Source organism: Oncorhynchus gorbuscha, unplaced genomic scaffold (genome assembly GCF_021184085.1).
Source record: "Oncorhynchus gorbuscha isolate QuinsamMale2020 ecotype Even-year unplaced genomic scaffold, OgorEven_v1.0 Un_scaffold_1783, whole genome shotgun sequence".
Lineage (NCBI taxonomy): Eukaryota > Metazoa > Chordata > Actinopteri > Salmoniformes > Salmonidae > Oncorhynchus > Oncorhynchus gorbuscha.
The window spans coordinates 95176-112245 of record NW_025746465.1 but is presented as its reverse complement, the minus strand read 5'-3'; the positions used below and the strand labels follow the sequence as shown (position 1 = coordinate 112245).

The following is a 17070-nucleotide window of genomic DNA, read 5'->3' as shown; positions in this document are numbered from 1 at the left end:
CTCCATAACTGGCTACCAGACTGTTATCCCTCCATAACTGGCTACCAGACTGTTATCCCTCCATAACTGGCTACCAGACTGTTATCCCTCCATAACTGGCTACCAGACTGTTATCCCTCCATAACTGGCTACCATGCTATCCCTCCACTGGCTACCAGACTGCTATCCCTCCATAACTGGCTACCAGACTATTATCCCTCCATAACTGGCTACCAGACTGTTATCCCTCCATAACTGGCTACCAGACTGTTATCCCTCCATAACTGGCTACCAGACTGTTATCCCTCCATAACTGGCTACCAGACTGTTATCCCTCCATAACTGGCTACCAGACTATTATCCCTCCATAACTGGCTACCAGACTATTATCCCTCCATAACTGGCTACCAGACTGTTATCCCTCCATAACTGGCTACCAGACTGTTATCCCTATCCCTCCATAACTGGCTACCAGACTGTTATCCCTCCATAACTGGCTACCAGACTATTATCCCTCCATAACTGGCTACCAGACTGTTATCCCTCCATAACTGGCTACCAGACTGTTATCCCTCCATAACTGGCTACCAGACTGTTATCCCTCCATAACTGGCTACCAGACTGTTATCCCTCCATAACTGGCTACCAGACTGTTATCCCTCCATAACTGGCTACCAGACTGTTATCCCTCCATAACTGGCTACCAGACTGTTATCCCTCCATAACTGGCTACCAGACTGTTATCCCTCCATAACTGGCTACCAGACTGTTATCCCTCCATAACTGGCTACCAGACTGTTATCCCTCCATAACTGGCTACCAGACTGTTATCCCTCCATAACTGGCTACCAGACTGTTATCCCTCCATAACTGGCTACCAGACTGTTATCCCTCCATAACTGGCTACCAGACTGTTATCCCTCCATAACTGGCTACCAGACTGTTATCCCTCCATAACTGGCTACCAGACTGTTATCCCTCCATAACTGGCTACCAGACTGTTATCCCTCCATAACTGGCTACCAGACTGTTATCCCTCCATAACTGGCTACCAGACTGTTATCCCTCCATAACTGGCTACCAGACTATTTCAGCTCTGTGGGTGGAACATTTATTGACCATTTTGCATTTCGCTATACTCACATTAACATCTGCTAACCATGTGTATGTGACAAATAAAATTTGATTTTGATTTGACACCTTCTGGAAACAAAGTTTGTATTATAAGGAGGATGGGATCCACCCAAATCATTTGGGTTCCTGGATCCTTACACAGCATTATAAGGAGGATGGGATCACCCCAAATCATTTGGGTTCCTGGATCCTTACACAGCATTATAAGGAGGATGGGATCCACCCAAATCACTTGGGTTCCTGGATCCTTACACAGCATTATAAGGAGGATGGGATCACCCGAATCATTTGGGTTCCTTTCACAGCATTATAAGGATGAGTTGAGACAATGACTTATCAATTCACCTTTATTTAACCAGGGAGGCTAGTTAAGAACAAGTTCTCATTTACAACTGCGACCTGGCCAAGATAAAGCAAAGCAGTGCAACACAAACAACACAGAGTTACACATGGGATTAGCAAACACTCCTTTGCACCCCAGTATCTCTACTTGCACATTCATCTCCTGCACATCTACCATTCCAGTGTTTAATCGATATTTTGTAATTACTTTGCCTCCAACTAGCCTACCTGGTTAAATAAAGGTTAAATAAAATAAAAACATTAATTACAGTAGGCTATACCCCATACCATTCTGGTACCACTTACAGTAGGCTATACCCCATACCATTCTGTTACTACATACCACTTACAGTAGGCTATACCACCCTATACCCCATACCATTCTGTTACTACATACCACTTACAGTAGGCTATACCCCATACCATTCTGTTACTACATACCACTTACAGTAGGCTATACCCCATACCATTCTGTTACTACATACCACTTACAGTGAGCTATACCCCATACCATTCTGTTACTACATACCACTTACAGTAGGCTATACCCCATACCATTCTGTTACTATTGTTACATCTGCCCTGTTACTACCACGCCTCTACTTCTCATCCTGTCTCCCTATCCATTCTGTCACTATTGTTACATCTCCCCCAGGCTCCTATCCTCTCCCCCAGGCTCTCTCTCTCTCTCTCTCTCTCTCTCTCTCTCTCTCTCTCTCTCTCTCTCTCTCTCTCTCTCTCTGCAGAGCCCCAACAGCTGCAACCTTCAAGCATGTTGATCTCCTCTCCCTCTAATTTATTTGTTGACTGTGTTGTCTACTTCCTTTGTTGACAGGAGACAACCTCAGGACAGCAGCATCGCGGAAAAGGAGGATCTTCCTGTTCCTCAGAACGTCAAGATCACCAACATCACCTGTGACTCCTTCAAGATCAACTGGGACATGGACTGTAGAGCCAAGGACCACATCACTAACTACTTCATAGACCTCAACAAGAAGGAGCACAATAACTCCAACAAGTTCAAACACAAGGTTAGATACAGTCCATTATATAGTTCAAACACAAGGTTAGATACAGTCCATCATATAGTTCAAACACAAGGTTAGATACAGTCCATCATATAGTTCAAACACAAGGTTAGATACAGTCCATTATATAGTTCAAACACAAGGTTAGATACAGTCCATTATATAGTTCAAACACAAGGTTAGATACAGTCCATTATATAGTTCAAACACAAGGTTAGATACAGTCCATCATATAAAACACAAGGTTATGTCCATTTAGTTCAAACACAAGGTTAGATATCCAAAGCAACTTACAGTCATGTATAGCAAACATTAGATACAGTCCATTATATGGTTCAAACACAATTGAACCCATTATACCAAACACAAGTTAGAAGAGCCATGTTCAAACACAAGGTTAGATACAGTCCATCATATAAGGACCAAACACATCCAGGTTAGATACAGTCCATACATTCTATAGTTCAAACACAAGGTTAGATACAGTCCATTCTACCAACTGAGCTATAGAAGTTCAAACACAAGGTTAGATACAGTCCATTATATAGTTCAAACACAAGGTTAGATACAGTCCATTATATAGTTCAAACACAAGGTTAGATACAGTCCATCATATAGTTCAAACACAAGGTTAGATACAAGTACATTATACAGTACATTGTTCAGACATCCTTCAGGGCTGTACGGTAATGTATAGTTGAAGTCGGAAGTTTACATACACCTTAGCCAAATACATTTAAACTCAGTTTTTCTCAATTTCTGACATTTAATCCTAGTAAAACATTCCCTGTCTTAGGTCAGTTAGGATCACCACTTTATTTTAAGAATGTGAAATGTCAGACGAATAGTAGAGAGAATGATTTATTTCAGCTTTTATTTCTTTCATTACATTCCCAGTGGGTCATAGGTTTACATACACTCAATTAGTATTTGGTAGCATTTCCTTTAAATTGTTTAACTTGGGTCAAACGGTTCAGGTAGCCTTCCACAAGCTTCCCACAATAAGTTGTGTGAATTTTGTCCCATTCCTCCTGACAGAGCTGGTGAAGAAGACCCATTTGTGACCTTTAACCTCCAGACTGATGTCTTGAGATGTTGCTTCAATATATCCATGTATTTTTCCCGCCTCATGATGCCATCTATTTTTGTGAAGTACACCAGTCCCTCCTGCAGCAAAGCACCCCAACAACATGATGCTGCCACCCCTGTGCTTCACAGCTGGGATGGTGTTCTTCGGCTTGCAAGCCTCCCCTTTTTCCTCCAAACATTACAATGGTCATTATGGCCAAAAAGTTATATTTTTGTTTCATCAGACGAGAGGACATTTCTCCAAAAAGTGCAACCTTTGTCCCCATGTGCAGTTGCAAACCGTAGTCTGGCTTTTTTATGGTGGTTTTGGAGCAGTGGCTTCTTCCTTGCTGAGTGTCCTTTCAGGTTATTTCGATATAGGACTCATTTTACTGTGGATATAGATACTTTTGTACCTGTTTCCTCCAGCATCTTCACAAGGTCCTTTGCTGTTGTTCTGGGATTGATTTGCACTTTTCGCACCAAAGTACGCTCATCTCTAGGAGACAGAACGCGTCTCCTTCCTGAGTGGTGTGACGGCTGTGTGGTCCCATGGTGTTTATACTTCTGTACTATCGTTTGTACAGTTGAACACGGTACCTTCAGAGGTTTGGAAATTGCTCCCAAGGATGAACCAGACTTGTGGAGGTCTACAATTATTTTTCTGAGGTCTTGACTGATTTCTTTTGATTTTCCCATGATGTCAAGCAGAGGCACTGAGTTTGAAGGTAGGCCTTGAAATACATCCACGAATACACCTCCAATTGACTCAAATTATGTCAATTAGCCTATCAGAAGCTTCTAAAGCCATGACATAATTTTCTGGAATTTTCCAAGCTGTTTAAAGGCACTGTCAACTTAGTGTATGTAAACTTCTGACTCACTGGAATTGTGATACAATGAATTATATGTTAAATAATCTGCCTGTAAACAATTGTTGGAAAAATTGCTTGTGTCATGCACAAAGTAGATGTCCCTAACCGACTTGCCAAAAATATAGTTTGTTAACAAGAAATGTGTGGAGTGGTTGAAAAACGAGTTTTAATGACTCCAACCTACTTGTATGTAAACTAGTTTTAATGACTCCAACCTACGTGTATGTAAACTAGTTTTAATGACTCCAACCTAAGTGTATGTAAACTAGTTTTAATGACTCCAACCTACGTGTATGTAAACTAGTTTTAATGACTCCAACCTACGTGTATGTAAACTAGTTTTAATGACTCCAACCTACGTGTATGTAAACTAGTTTTAATGACTCCAACCTAAGTGTATGTAAACTAGTTTTAATGACTCCAACCTACGTGTATGTAAACTAGTTTTAATGACTCCAACCTACGTGTATGTAAACTAGTTTTAATGACTCCAACCTACGTGTATGTAAACTAGTTTTAATGACTCCAACCTACGTGTATGTAAACTAGTTTTAATGACTCCAACCTACGTGTATGTAAACTAGTTTTAATGACTCCAACCTACGTGTATGTAAACTAGTTTTAATGACTCCAACCTACGTGTATGTAAACTAGTTTTAATGACTCCAACCTACGTGTATATAAACTAGTTTTAATGACTCCAACCTACGTGTATGTAAACTAGTTTTAATGACTCCAACCTACGTGTATGTAAACTAGTTTTAATGACTCCAACCTACGTGTATGTAAACTAGTTTTAATGACTCCAACCTACGTGTATGTAAACTAGTTTTAATGACTCCAACCTACGTGTATGTAAACTTCTGTCTTCAACTGTATGTGTATGTAACACTATCCCTAATAGAACTCTGACCTTTGGGTTCTGCTCTCACTGATTTGATATATCCCTAATATAACTCTGACCTTTGGGTTCTGCTCTCACTGATTTGATATATCCCTAATAGAACTCTGACCTTTGGGTTCTGCTCTCACTGATTTGATATATCCCTAATAGAACTCTGACCTTTGGGTTCTGCTCTCACTGATTTGATATATCCCTAATAGAACTCTGACCTTTGGGTTCTGCTCTCACTGATTTGATATATCCCCAATAGAACTCTGACCTTTGGGTTCTGCTCTCACTGATTTGATATATCCCTAATAGAACTCTGACCTTTGGGTTCTGCTCTGATTTGATATATCAATAGAACTTTGATATTTGATCCCTAATAGAACTCTGACCTTTGGGTTCTGCTCTCAATGATTTGATATATCCCTAATAGAACTCTGACCTTTGGGTTCTGCTCTCAATGATTTGATATATCCCTAATAGAACTCTGACCTTTGGGTTCTGCTCTCACTGATTTGATATATCCCCAATAGAACTCTGACCTTTGGGTTCTGCTCTCACTGATTTGATATATCCCTAATAGAACTCTGACCTTTGGGTTCTGCTCTCAATGATTTGATATATCCCTAATAGAACTCTGACCTTTGGGTTCTGCTCTCACTGATTTGATGGGGTAGATCATCTGTTAATCCCTTAAGCCTCCAGTAGCATTTCTGAGCCTGGCTACAGGGTAGAGGCTAGTGGATAGTGTGTAGTGGGAAATCGCTAAGACTGTAGAGGCTAGTGGATAGGGGAAATAGCTAAGACTGTACAGGCTAGTGGATAGGGGAAATAGCTAAGACTGTAGAGGCTAGTGGATAGTGGGAAATAGCTAAGACTGTAGAAGCTAGTGGATAGGGGGAAATAGCTAAGACTGTAGAGGCTAGTGGATAGGGGAAATAGCTAAGACTGTAGATGCTAGTGGATAGTGGGAAATAGCTAAGACTGTAGAGGCTAGTGGATAGGGGGAAATAGCTAAGACTGTAGAGGCTAGTGGATAGTGGGAAATAGCTAAGACTGTAGAAGCTAGTGGATAGGGGGAAATAGCTAAGACTGTAGAGGCTAGTGGGAAATAGCTAAGACTGTAGAGGCTAGTGGATAGTGCATAGTGGGTAATAGCTAAGACTGCAGAGGCTAGTGGATAGTGCATAGTGGGTAATAGCTAAGACTGCAGAGGCTAGTGGATAGTGCGTAGTGGGTAACAGCTAAGACTGTAGTGGCTAGTGAATAGTGCATAGTGGGTAATAGCTAAGACTTGTCACGACTTCTACCGAAGTCGTTTCCTCTCCTTGTTTTTTGCGGTGTTCGTCTGTCGACGTCACCGGTCTTTTAGCCGATCCATTTTTCATGTTCCATTTGTTTTGTCTTGTTTTCACACACCTGGTTTCAATTCCCAAATTACATGTTGTTTATGTTCCCTCTGTTTCCCCCATGTTTATTGTATGTTCTTGTGTTATGTGTTACTGGTTTTGTACCCATGTGTTATGTGTTACTGGTTATGTACCCATGTGTTATGTGTTACTGGTTATGTACCCGTGTGTTATGTGTTACTGGTTATGTACCCATGTGTTATGTGTTACTGGTTATGTACCCATGTGTTATGTGTTACTGGTTTTGTACCCATGTGTTATGTGTTACTGGGGCGCTACGGGTTTTGTACCCATGTGCTATGTGCTATGTGTTACTGGTGCACTACGGGTTTTGTACCCATGTGTTATGTGTTACTGGTTATGTACCCATGTGTTATGTGTTACTGGTTTTGTACCCATGTGTTATGTGTTACTGGTGCGCTACGGGTTTTGTACCCATGTGTTATGTGTTACTGGTTATGTACCCATGTGTTATGTGTTACTGGTTATGTACCCATGTGTTATGTGTTACTGGTTTTGTACCCATGTGTTATGTGTTACTGGTTTTGTACCCATGTGTTATGTGTTACTGGTTTTGTACCCATGTGTTATGTGTTACTGGTTATGTACCCATGTGTTATGTGTTACTGGTTATGTACCCATGTGCTATGTGTTACTGGTGCACTACGGGTTTTGTACCCATGTGCTATGTGCTATGTGTTACTGGTGCACTACGGGTTTTGTACCCATGTGTTATGTGTTACTGGTGCACTACGGGTTTTGTACCCATGTGTTATGTGTTACTGGTGCACTACGGGTTTTGTACCCATGTGTTATGTGTTACTGGTGCGCTACTGGTTTTGTACCCATGTGTTATGTGTTACTGGTTTTGTACCCATGTGCTATGTGTTACTGGTTTTGTACCCATGTGTTATGTGTTACTGGTTTTGTACCCGTGTGTTATGTGTTACTGGTGCACTACTGGTTTTGTACCCATGTGTTATGTGTTACTGGTGCACTACGGGTTTTGTACCCATGTGTTATGTGTTACTGGTGCACTACTGGTTTTGTACCCATGTGTTATGTGTTACTGGTTATGCTGGTGCACTACTGGTTTTGTACCCATGTGTTATGTGTTACTGGTTTTGTACCCATGTGTTATGTGTTACTGGTTTTGTACCCGTGTGTTATGTGTTACTGGTGCACTACTGGTTTTGTACCCATGTGTTTGTTGTTTTGTATGCCGTTAGTTTTATATATTAAACTGCTCTGGCTATTCACCAAGTTCTGCTCTCCTGCGTTTGACTTCCCTGCCACCAGTTACGCACCCCTTACAGAATTCACGACCTACTATGGAGTCAGCAGGAACAGGTGCCCCTGGTATAGGGGTCGAGGAGCGCATCTAGGAGCAAGCTAAAGTAATCCACCATCTCGGCGTCATCATGGATCAAGTTATCCAGACCCTGGACCGTTGGGAGAGACAGGGAGGTCCTCCAGTGCCTTCAACAATGCAACCCGAACCTCTACTAGTCACTCCTCCTGCAACCAGTCCCAGTGCAATGCGTCTTGCCCTTCCCGGGGAGTATGATGGGACGGCGGCACGGTGCAAGGGTTTCCTGTTACAGCTGGACCTATACCTGGGCACCGTTTACCCAGCTCCCTCGGGAAGGGAGATGGTGTCCACCTTCATCTCGTGCCTCTCAGGGAGATCTCTGGAGTGGGCCAATGGTGTGTGGGGAGAAGGAGAAGCGGCGTCGGAGGACTTCACCACGGTAAAGCAGGTGTAGTGGTTCTTAGGGTTTACCAATTACTACTGGAGATTTACCTGTACGTTTGCAGTGGTCAGTTGTGGCGGACAGGGCTTTTGGGCAACTAAGGGCTCTGTTTACCTTGGTGCCCGTGCTGGCCCATCCGGATCCCTCTTTGGCGTTCATAGTAGAGGTGGACGCGTTCATAGTAGAGGTGCTCTCTCAGCACTCGGGTGCACCACCGAAGCTCCGCCCCTGTGCCTTCTTCTTGAAGAAGCTCAGCCCGGCGGAGCAGAACTATGACGTGGGGGACCGGGAGCTGTTGGCTGTCATCAAGGCCTTGAAGGCGTGGAGACATTGGCTTAAGGGGGCTAGACACCCTTTTCTCATTTGGACTGACCACTGCTATCTGGAGTACATCCGGGCAGCGAGGAGACTGAACCCTCGCCAGGCAAGGTGGGCCATGTTTTTCACCCATTTTGTTTTCAACCTTTCGTACAGACCAGGCTCCCAATTACATTGGTTTTCTGTCCCTGTGTTTAAGGATGTTCCTACGAAGCTGGTTGTTGGTCTCCATTTTTCTGGATGTCTCCACTAAGCTGGCTGTCTGTCCCTGTGTTTTCGGATGTCTCCACTATAATTGTTGTCTTCCCTGTGTTTCAGGATGTCCCCACTAAGCTGGCTGTCTGTCCCTGTGTTTCAGGATGTCCCCACTAAGCTGGTGGCGAAGGTGGTGCCACTGCCCATGACAGTGAGAGGCCACTGGTTCCTGAGCCCCAGGACAGATTACACTGTAGCTGTTCAGACTGCCTCCAAACAGAGTGATGGGAACTATGCTGTCTCTGAATGGAGTGAGATCATCGAATTCTACACTGCAGGTGAGAACAAGGGGAGGAGAGAAGGGGTGAGAAACAGAAAAGAAAGAGTGATGAAATAGAGAGAAACAGGAGAGGGAGTGTATGAAGATGTAGAGAGAGCTGGTGGGAGAATTACAGAGAGCTGGTGGGAGAATTACAGAGAGCTGGTGGGAGAATTACAGAGAGCTGGTGGGAGAATTACAGAGAGCTGGTGGGAGAATTACAGAGAGCTGGTGGGAGAATTACAGAGAGCTGGTGGGAGAATTACAGAGAGCTGGTGGGAGAATTACAGAGAGCTGGTGGGAGAGAGAGTTTAATTAAGGGAATAACCATGTCAATGAGCAGAGAGACAGCTGATGGTTTAGAGTTAAATAGCAGCAGAGATGTGACAGTGATTTCTTGATGGAGGACTAGAATAGCACCAAAGTCATCGTCATTGAGGCAGACGGCTCCAGTCCTCCAGGGTCATAACAACCAACTGACAATCAACTGGCAACCAACTTGCACCCAACTGACAACCAAATGACAACTTTCTCAGGTTTTAATCCCCTGTGGAATGGCTTATCAAAAAGTGCAAGTTTGGTCTGTTTCATGACTCACATAAATGCCATTATCCCAGAAACCCTAAACCCACTCCAATTTGCATACTGCCTAAACAGATCCACAGATAATGCAATATCTACTGCACTCCACACTGCCCTTTCCCACATGGACAAAAGGAACACCTATGTGAGAATGTTATTCATTGACTACAGCTCAGCGTTCAACACCATAGTACCCTCAAAACTCATCACTATGCTAAGGATCCTGGGACTAAACACCTGCCTCTGCAACTGGATCCTGGACTTCCTGACTGGCCGCCCCCAGGTGGTGAGCAACACATCTGCCACGCTGATCCTCAACACTGGAGCTACCCAGGGGTGCGTGCTCAGTCCCCTTCTATACTCTCTGTTCCCTCACGACTGCATGGCCAGGCACGACTCCAACACCATCATTAAGTTTGCAGACAACACAACAGCCTCATCACCGACAACGACGAGAAAGCCTATAGGGAGGAGGTCAGAGACTTGGCCGGGTGGTGCCAGAATAACAACCAACCCTCAACTTAACCAAGACTAAGGAGATGATTGTAGACTACAAGAAAAGGAGGACCGAGTACACCCCCATTCTCTTCGATGGGGCTGTAGGTTGAGATCTTCAAGTTCCTTGGTGTCCAAATCACCAACAAACTAGAATGGTCCAAACACTCCAAGACAGTCTTGAAGAGGGCACGACAAAGCCTATTCCCCCTCAGGAAACTAAAAAGATTTGGCATGGATCCTGAGATCCTCAAAAGGTTCTACAGCTGGAGCCTCCTGGGTGGCGCAGTGGTCGAGAGCACTGCATTGCAGTGCTAGCTGTGCCTCCAGAGACTTTGGGTTCGCGCCCAGGCTCTGTCGCAGCCGGCCACGACCAGGAGGTCCTTGGGACGACGCACAATTGGCCTAGTCATCCAGGTTAGGGAGGGTTTGGCCAGTAGGGATATCCTTGTCTCATTGCGCACCAGCGACTCCTGTGGCGAGCTGGGCGCAGTGCACGGTGTTTCCTCCGACACATTGGTGCAGCTGGCTTCCGGGTTGGATGCACACTGTGTTAAGAAGCAGTGCCGCTTGTTTGGGTTGTGTTTCGGGGACGCATGGCTTCGACCTTTGTCTCTCCCGAGCCCGTACGGGAGTTGTAGCGATGAGACAAGATAGTAACTACTAAAAAATAAAAATACAATTGAAAAAAAAATAGAAAGGTTCTTCAGCTGCACGAGAGCATGACTGGTTGCATCACTACGGCAATTGCTCAGCCTCCGACCACGAGACACTTCAGAGGGTAGTGCGTATGGCCCAGTACATCACTGGGATTAAGCTGCCTGCCATCCAGGACCTCTACACCAGGCGGTGTCAGAGGAAGACCTAAAAATTGTCAAAGACCGCAGTCATAGACTGTTCTCTCTACTACCTCATGGCAAGCGGTACCGCTTGGACAAAAAGGATTCAACAGTTTTTACCCTCAAGCCATAAGACTCCTGAACAGGTAACCAAATGGCTACCCGGACTATTTGCATTGTGTTCCCCCCCAACCCCTCTTTTACGCTGCTGTTACTCTCTGTTTATCATTTAAGCACAGTCACTTTAACTATACATTCATGTACATACTACCCCAATTGGGCCGACCAACCAGTGATCCCGCACATTGGCTAACCGGGCTATCTGCATTGTGTCCTGCCACCCACCACCCGTCAATCCCTCTTTACATGTACATGTACACCTCAATCAATCAGCCTGACTAACCGGTGTCTGCATGTAGCCTCGCTACTTTTATAGCCTCTCTACTGTATATAGCCTCTCTACTGTATATAGCCTCTCTACTGTCTATAGCCTCTCTACTGTCTATAGTCTCTCTACTGTTTATAGCCTCTCTACTGTATATAGCCTCTCTACTGTATATAGCCTCTCTACTGTACCTGACATGATGACTCCTTGCTGTCGCCAGTCCACCTGGCCATGCTGCTGCTCCAGTTTCAACTGTTCTGCCTTACTATTATTCGACCATACCTGTCATTTATGAACATTTGAACATCTTGACCATGTTCTGTTATAATCTCCACCCGGCACAGCCAGAAGAGGACTGGCCACCCCACATATGCTCTCTCTAATTCTCTCTTTCTTTCTCTCTCGGAGGACCTGAGCCCTAGGACCGTGCCCGATGACTCCTTGCTGTCCCCAGTCCACCTGACTGTGCTGCTGCTCCAGTTTCAACTGTTCTGCCTTATTATTATTCGACCATGCTGGTCATTTATGAACATTTGAACATCTTGGCCATGTTCTGTTATAATCTCCACCCGGCACAGCCAGAAGAGGACTGGCCACCCCACATAGCCTGGTTCCTCTCTAGGTTTCTTCCTAGGTTTTGGCCTTTCTAGGGAGTTTTTCCAAGCCACCGTGCTTCTACACCTGCATTGCTTGCTGTTTGGGGTTTTAGGCTGGGTTTCTGTACAGCACTTTGAGATATCAGCTGATGTACGAAGGGCTATATAAATACATTTGATTGATTGATTGATTGATTGTATATAGCCTCTACTGTATATAGCCTCTCTACTGTATATAGCCTCTCTACTGTATATACATTCTCTCTACTGTTTATAGCCTCTCTACTGTATATAGCCTCTCTACTGTATTTAGCCTCTCTACTGTATATAGCCTCTCTACTGTATATAGCCTCTCTACTGTATATAGCCTCTCTACTGTATCTAGCCTCTCTACTGTATCTAGCCTCTCTACTGTATATAGCCTCTCTACTGTATCTAGCCTCTCTACTGTATCTAGCCTCTCTACTGTATCTAGCCTCTCTACTGTATCTAGCCTCTCTACTGTATATAACCTCTCTACTGTATCTAGCCTCTCTACTGTCTTTTCCTGTTGTTTATATGTCTTTACCTATCTATTGTTCACCTAATACCCCTTTTGCACTATTGGTTAGAGCCTGTAAGTGACAAATACACTTTGATTTGATTCAAATAACTATTATTTTTTGTATTTTTTCCCCAGACTACTCTACTGTGCATCTGATACAGTTGCTGGAGAAGGCCGAGGGGATAGCTGGTAGGATGTTGAGATTCTCCGTGTTTTATCGGAACCAGCAGAATGACTACTTCAATAAAACGAGGTACAGCATTTTCTCTCAACTGTTATCTCAACTTAAGCTTTCTATTGGTAATGAGAGAGTAGATGGTAGTATTGAATTGATACTAGTATTGGTAATAGTGGTGATAATAGCATTGGTAATAGTATTGTATTCATAATACTATTTGGTAATAGTATTTGATAATAGTATTGTATTGATAATAGTATTTGGTAATAGTATTGCATTTCTAATAATATTGGTAATAGTATTTTATTCATAATAGTATTGGTAATAGTATTGGTAATACTATTTTATTCATAATAGTATTGGTAATAGTATTGTATTTCTAATAGTATTGGTAATAGTATTGGTAATACTATTTTATTCATAATAGTATTGGTAATAGTATTGGTAATACTATTTTATTCATAATAGTATTGGTAATAGTATTGTATTTCTAATAGTATTGGCAATAGTATTGGTAATACTATTTTATTCATAATAGTATTGGTAATAGTATTGGTAATACTATTTTATTCATAATAGTATTGGTAATAGTATAATTGTATTTCTAATAGTATTGGCAATAGTATTGGTAATAGTATTGGCAATAGTATTGTATTTCTAATGGTATTGGTAATAGTTTTGCATTTCTAATAGTATTGTATTCATAAAAGTATTGGTAATAGCACTGGTAATAGTATTGTATTTCTAATAGTATGGGTAATAGTATTGTATTTCTAATAGTATTGGTAATAGTATTGTATTCTTAATAGTTTTGTTACTAGTATTGTATTCATAATAGTATTGGTAATCGTTTTGGTAATAGTATTGTATTCATACCAGTATTGGTATTAGTATTGGTGCTAGTATTGTATTCTTAATAGTATTGGTAATAATATTGTATTCATAATAGTATCATTAATAGTATTGCATTCATAACAGTATTCGTATCAGTAATAGTACTAGTACTGTATTCGTAATGGTATTAGTAATAGTATTGTATTCTTAATAGTATTGTTTTGATATTAGTATTGGTAATAGTATTGTATTCATAACAGTATTGGTAATAGTATTGTATTGATAACAGTATTGGTAATAGTATTGTATTGATAACAGTATTGGTAATAGTATTGTATTCATAACAGTATTGGTAATAGTATTGTATTGATAATAGTATTGGTAATAGTATTGTATTGGTAATAGTATTGGTACTAGTATTGTATTGGTAATAGTATTGGTACTAGTATTGTATTGGTAATAGTATTGGTACTAGTATTGTATTGGTAATAGTATTGTATTGGTAATAGTATTGTATTGGTAATAGTATTGGTAATACTATTTTATTCATAATAGTATTGGTAATACTATTTTATTCATAATAGTATTGGTAACAGTATTGTATTGGTAATAGTATTGTATTGATAATAGTATTGATAATAGTATTGTATCTGTAATAGTATTGGTAATAGTATTGGTACTAGTATTGTATTGGTACTAGTATTGTATTGGTACTAGTATTGTATTGGTACTAGTATTGTATTGGTAATAGTATTATATTGATACAAATATTAGTAGTAGTATTGTATTGATAATAGTATTGATAATATTAGTATTGTATTGATAACAGTACTGTATTGATAATAGTATTGTATTGGTAATAGTATTGATAATAGTATTGTATTGATAATAGCATTGTATTGGTAATAGTATTGTGTTGGTAGTAGTATTGTATTGATAGTAGTATTGTGTTGGTAGTAGTATTGTATTGATAGTAGTATTGTGTTGGTAGTAGTATTGTATTGATAATAGTATTGTGTTGATAATAGTATTGTATTGGTAGTAGTATTGTATTGGTAGTAGTATTGTATTGGTAGTAGTATTGTATTGGTAGTAGTATTGTATTGGTAGTAGTATTGGTATTGGTATTGTATTGGTAATAGTATAGGTAATATTATTGTATTGGTAATAGCATTATATTGATACAAATATTAGTAGTAGTATTGTATTGATAATAGTATTAGTAATATTATTGTATTGGTAATCGTATTGTATTGGTAATAAAAAAATATCAAATTTATTTTGATATCTCAAAGTGCTGTACAGAAACCCAGCCTAAAACCCCAAACAGCAAGCAATGCAGGTGTAGAAGCACGGTGGCTTGGAAAAACTCCCTAGAAAGGCCAAAACCTAGGAAGAAACCTAGAGAGGAACCAGGCTATGTGGGGTGGCCAGTCCTCTTCTGGCTGTGCCGGGTGGAGATTATAACAGAACATGGCCAAGATGTTCAAATGTTCATAAATGACCAGCATGGTCGAATAATAATAAGGCAGAACAGTTGAAACTGGAGCAGCAGCACAGTCAGGTGGACTGGGGACAGCAAGGAGTCATCATGTCAGGTAGTCCTGGGGCACGGTCCTAGGGCTCAGGTCCTCCGAGAGAGAGAAAGAAAGAATTAGAGAGAGCATATGTGGGGTGGCCAGTCCTCTTCTGGCTGTGCCGGGTGGAGATTATAACAGAACATGGCCAAGATGTTCAAATGTTCATAAATGACCAGCAAATGACCACACTCCTGGGCCAGACTACACTCAATCATATGACCCACTGAAGAGATGAGTCTCCAGTAAAGACTTAAAGGTTGCGACCGAGTTTGCGTCTCTCACATGGGTAGGCAGACCATTCCATAAAAATGGAGCTCTATAGGAGAAAGCCTTACCTCCAGCTGTTTGCTTAGAAATTCTAGGGACAATTAGGAGGCCTGCATCTTGTGACCGTAGCATACGTATAGGTATGTACGGCAGGACCAAATCAGAGAGGTAGGTAGGAGCAAGCCCATGTAATGCTTTGTAGGTTAGCAGTAAAACCTAGAAATCAGCCCTTGCCTTGACAGGAAGCCAGTGTAGAGAGGCTAGCACTGGAGTAATATGATCCATTTTTTTGTTCTAGTCAGGATTCTAGCAGCCGTATTTAGCACTAACTGAAGTTTATTTATTTAACAAAAGCATGGATACATTTTTCTACATCATTTTTGGACAGAAAGTTTCTGATTTTTGCAATGTTACGTAGATGGAAAAAAGTTGGTCCTTCACAGTTTTATTTGAGACGACTGTACAACCATTAAGAGTAATGGTCAGATTCAACAGAAGATCTTTTTGTTTCTTGGGAGAGCAGAGTTCTGTTCTGTTGTAGACTCAGAGTTCTGTTCCCTTTCTGATTGTCTGTCTCTGTGTTTGATAGTGTTTGCATGCTGGTTGATTACCGTGGTCTGGTGTGGTGATAAGCCCCTCTTGTGGTTCCAGAGAGACACAGGACAACCGGATGCTCCCGACTGTAAAGGACAACAGTGGCAGCCACGGCTCTCCCATCAGTGGCAAGCTGGAAGGCATCTACTTCAGCTGCAACACGGAGTTCAACACAGGCAAGCCCCCCCAGGACTCCCCCTACGGATGCTACCGCTTCCAGATCCAGGCCCAGGTCCTGTTCAACCCCAAGACCAACCTGTACTTCGGGGACTTCTACTGCATGTACACAGCCTACCACTACGTGATCCTGGTGCTGGCCCCAGAGGGCTCCCCAGGGGACCGATTCTGTAAGGGCCGCCTCCCGGCGCTGGACATCTTCGACAACTGCTTCCTGACATGCACCCAGGAGGAGGAGGGGGGGCTGGTGTTCCACCACGCCCAGGATGTGATTCTGGAGGTGATTTACACCGAGCCTGTGGACCTGGCCCTAGGCAGCGTGGAGGAGATCCAAGGACACCAGCTCAGTAGCATGTCCACCATCAATGCTAAGAAGGACCCCAGTTGCAAGACCTGCAACATCAGCGTGGGACGATAACCAGCAAACTGTGGGGGAGGAAGGGGCGTTACTACGAGGTCCCTGCAGTTCTACGGATAATAATACTTCTCTAACCCTATTGGCTGTGGTGATTCTCTAATCCTATTGGCTGTGGTGATTCTCTAATCCTATTGGCTGTGGTGATTCTCTAACCCTATTGGCTGTGGTGATTCTCTAACCCTACTGGCTGTGGTGATTCTCTAACCCTATTGGCTGTGGTGATTCTCTAACCCTGTTGGTTGTGGTGATTCTCCAACCCTACTGGCTGTGG

At 42.3% G+C, this 17070-nt stretch overlaps 1 protein-coding gene across 1 annotated transcript; it reads left to right on the top strand.

The window, feature by feature from the left end:
- Nucleotides 1-2282: 2282 nt before the first annotated feature.
- On the top strand, nt 2283-16819 carry LOC124024206 (phytanoyl-CoA hydroxylase-interacting protein-like; the record flags this gene model as incomplete). Its single annotated transcript, XM_046338205.1, has 4 exons — nt 2283-2486; nt 9155-9329; nt 12887-13004; nt 16262-16819. Coding segments are annotated over 4 exons (1035 nt in total), but the record flags the coding sequence as incomplete, so codon positions are not given.
- Nucleotides 16820-17070: the final 251 nt, after the last annotated feature.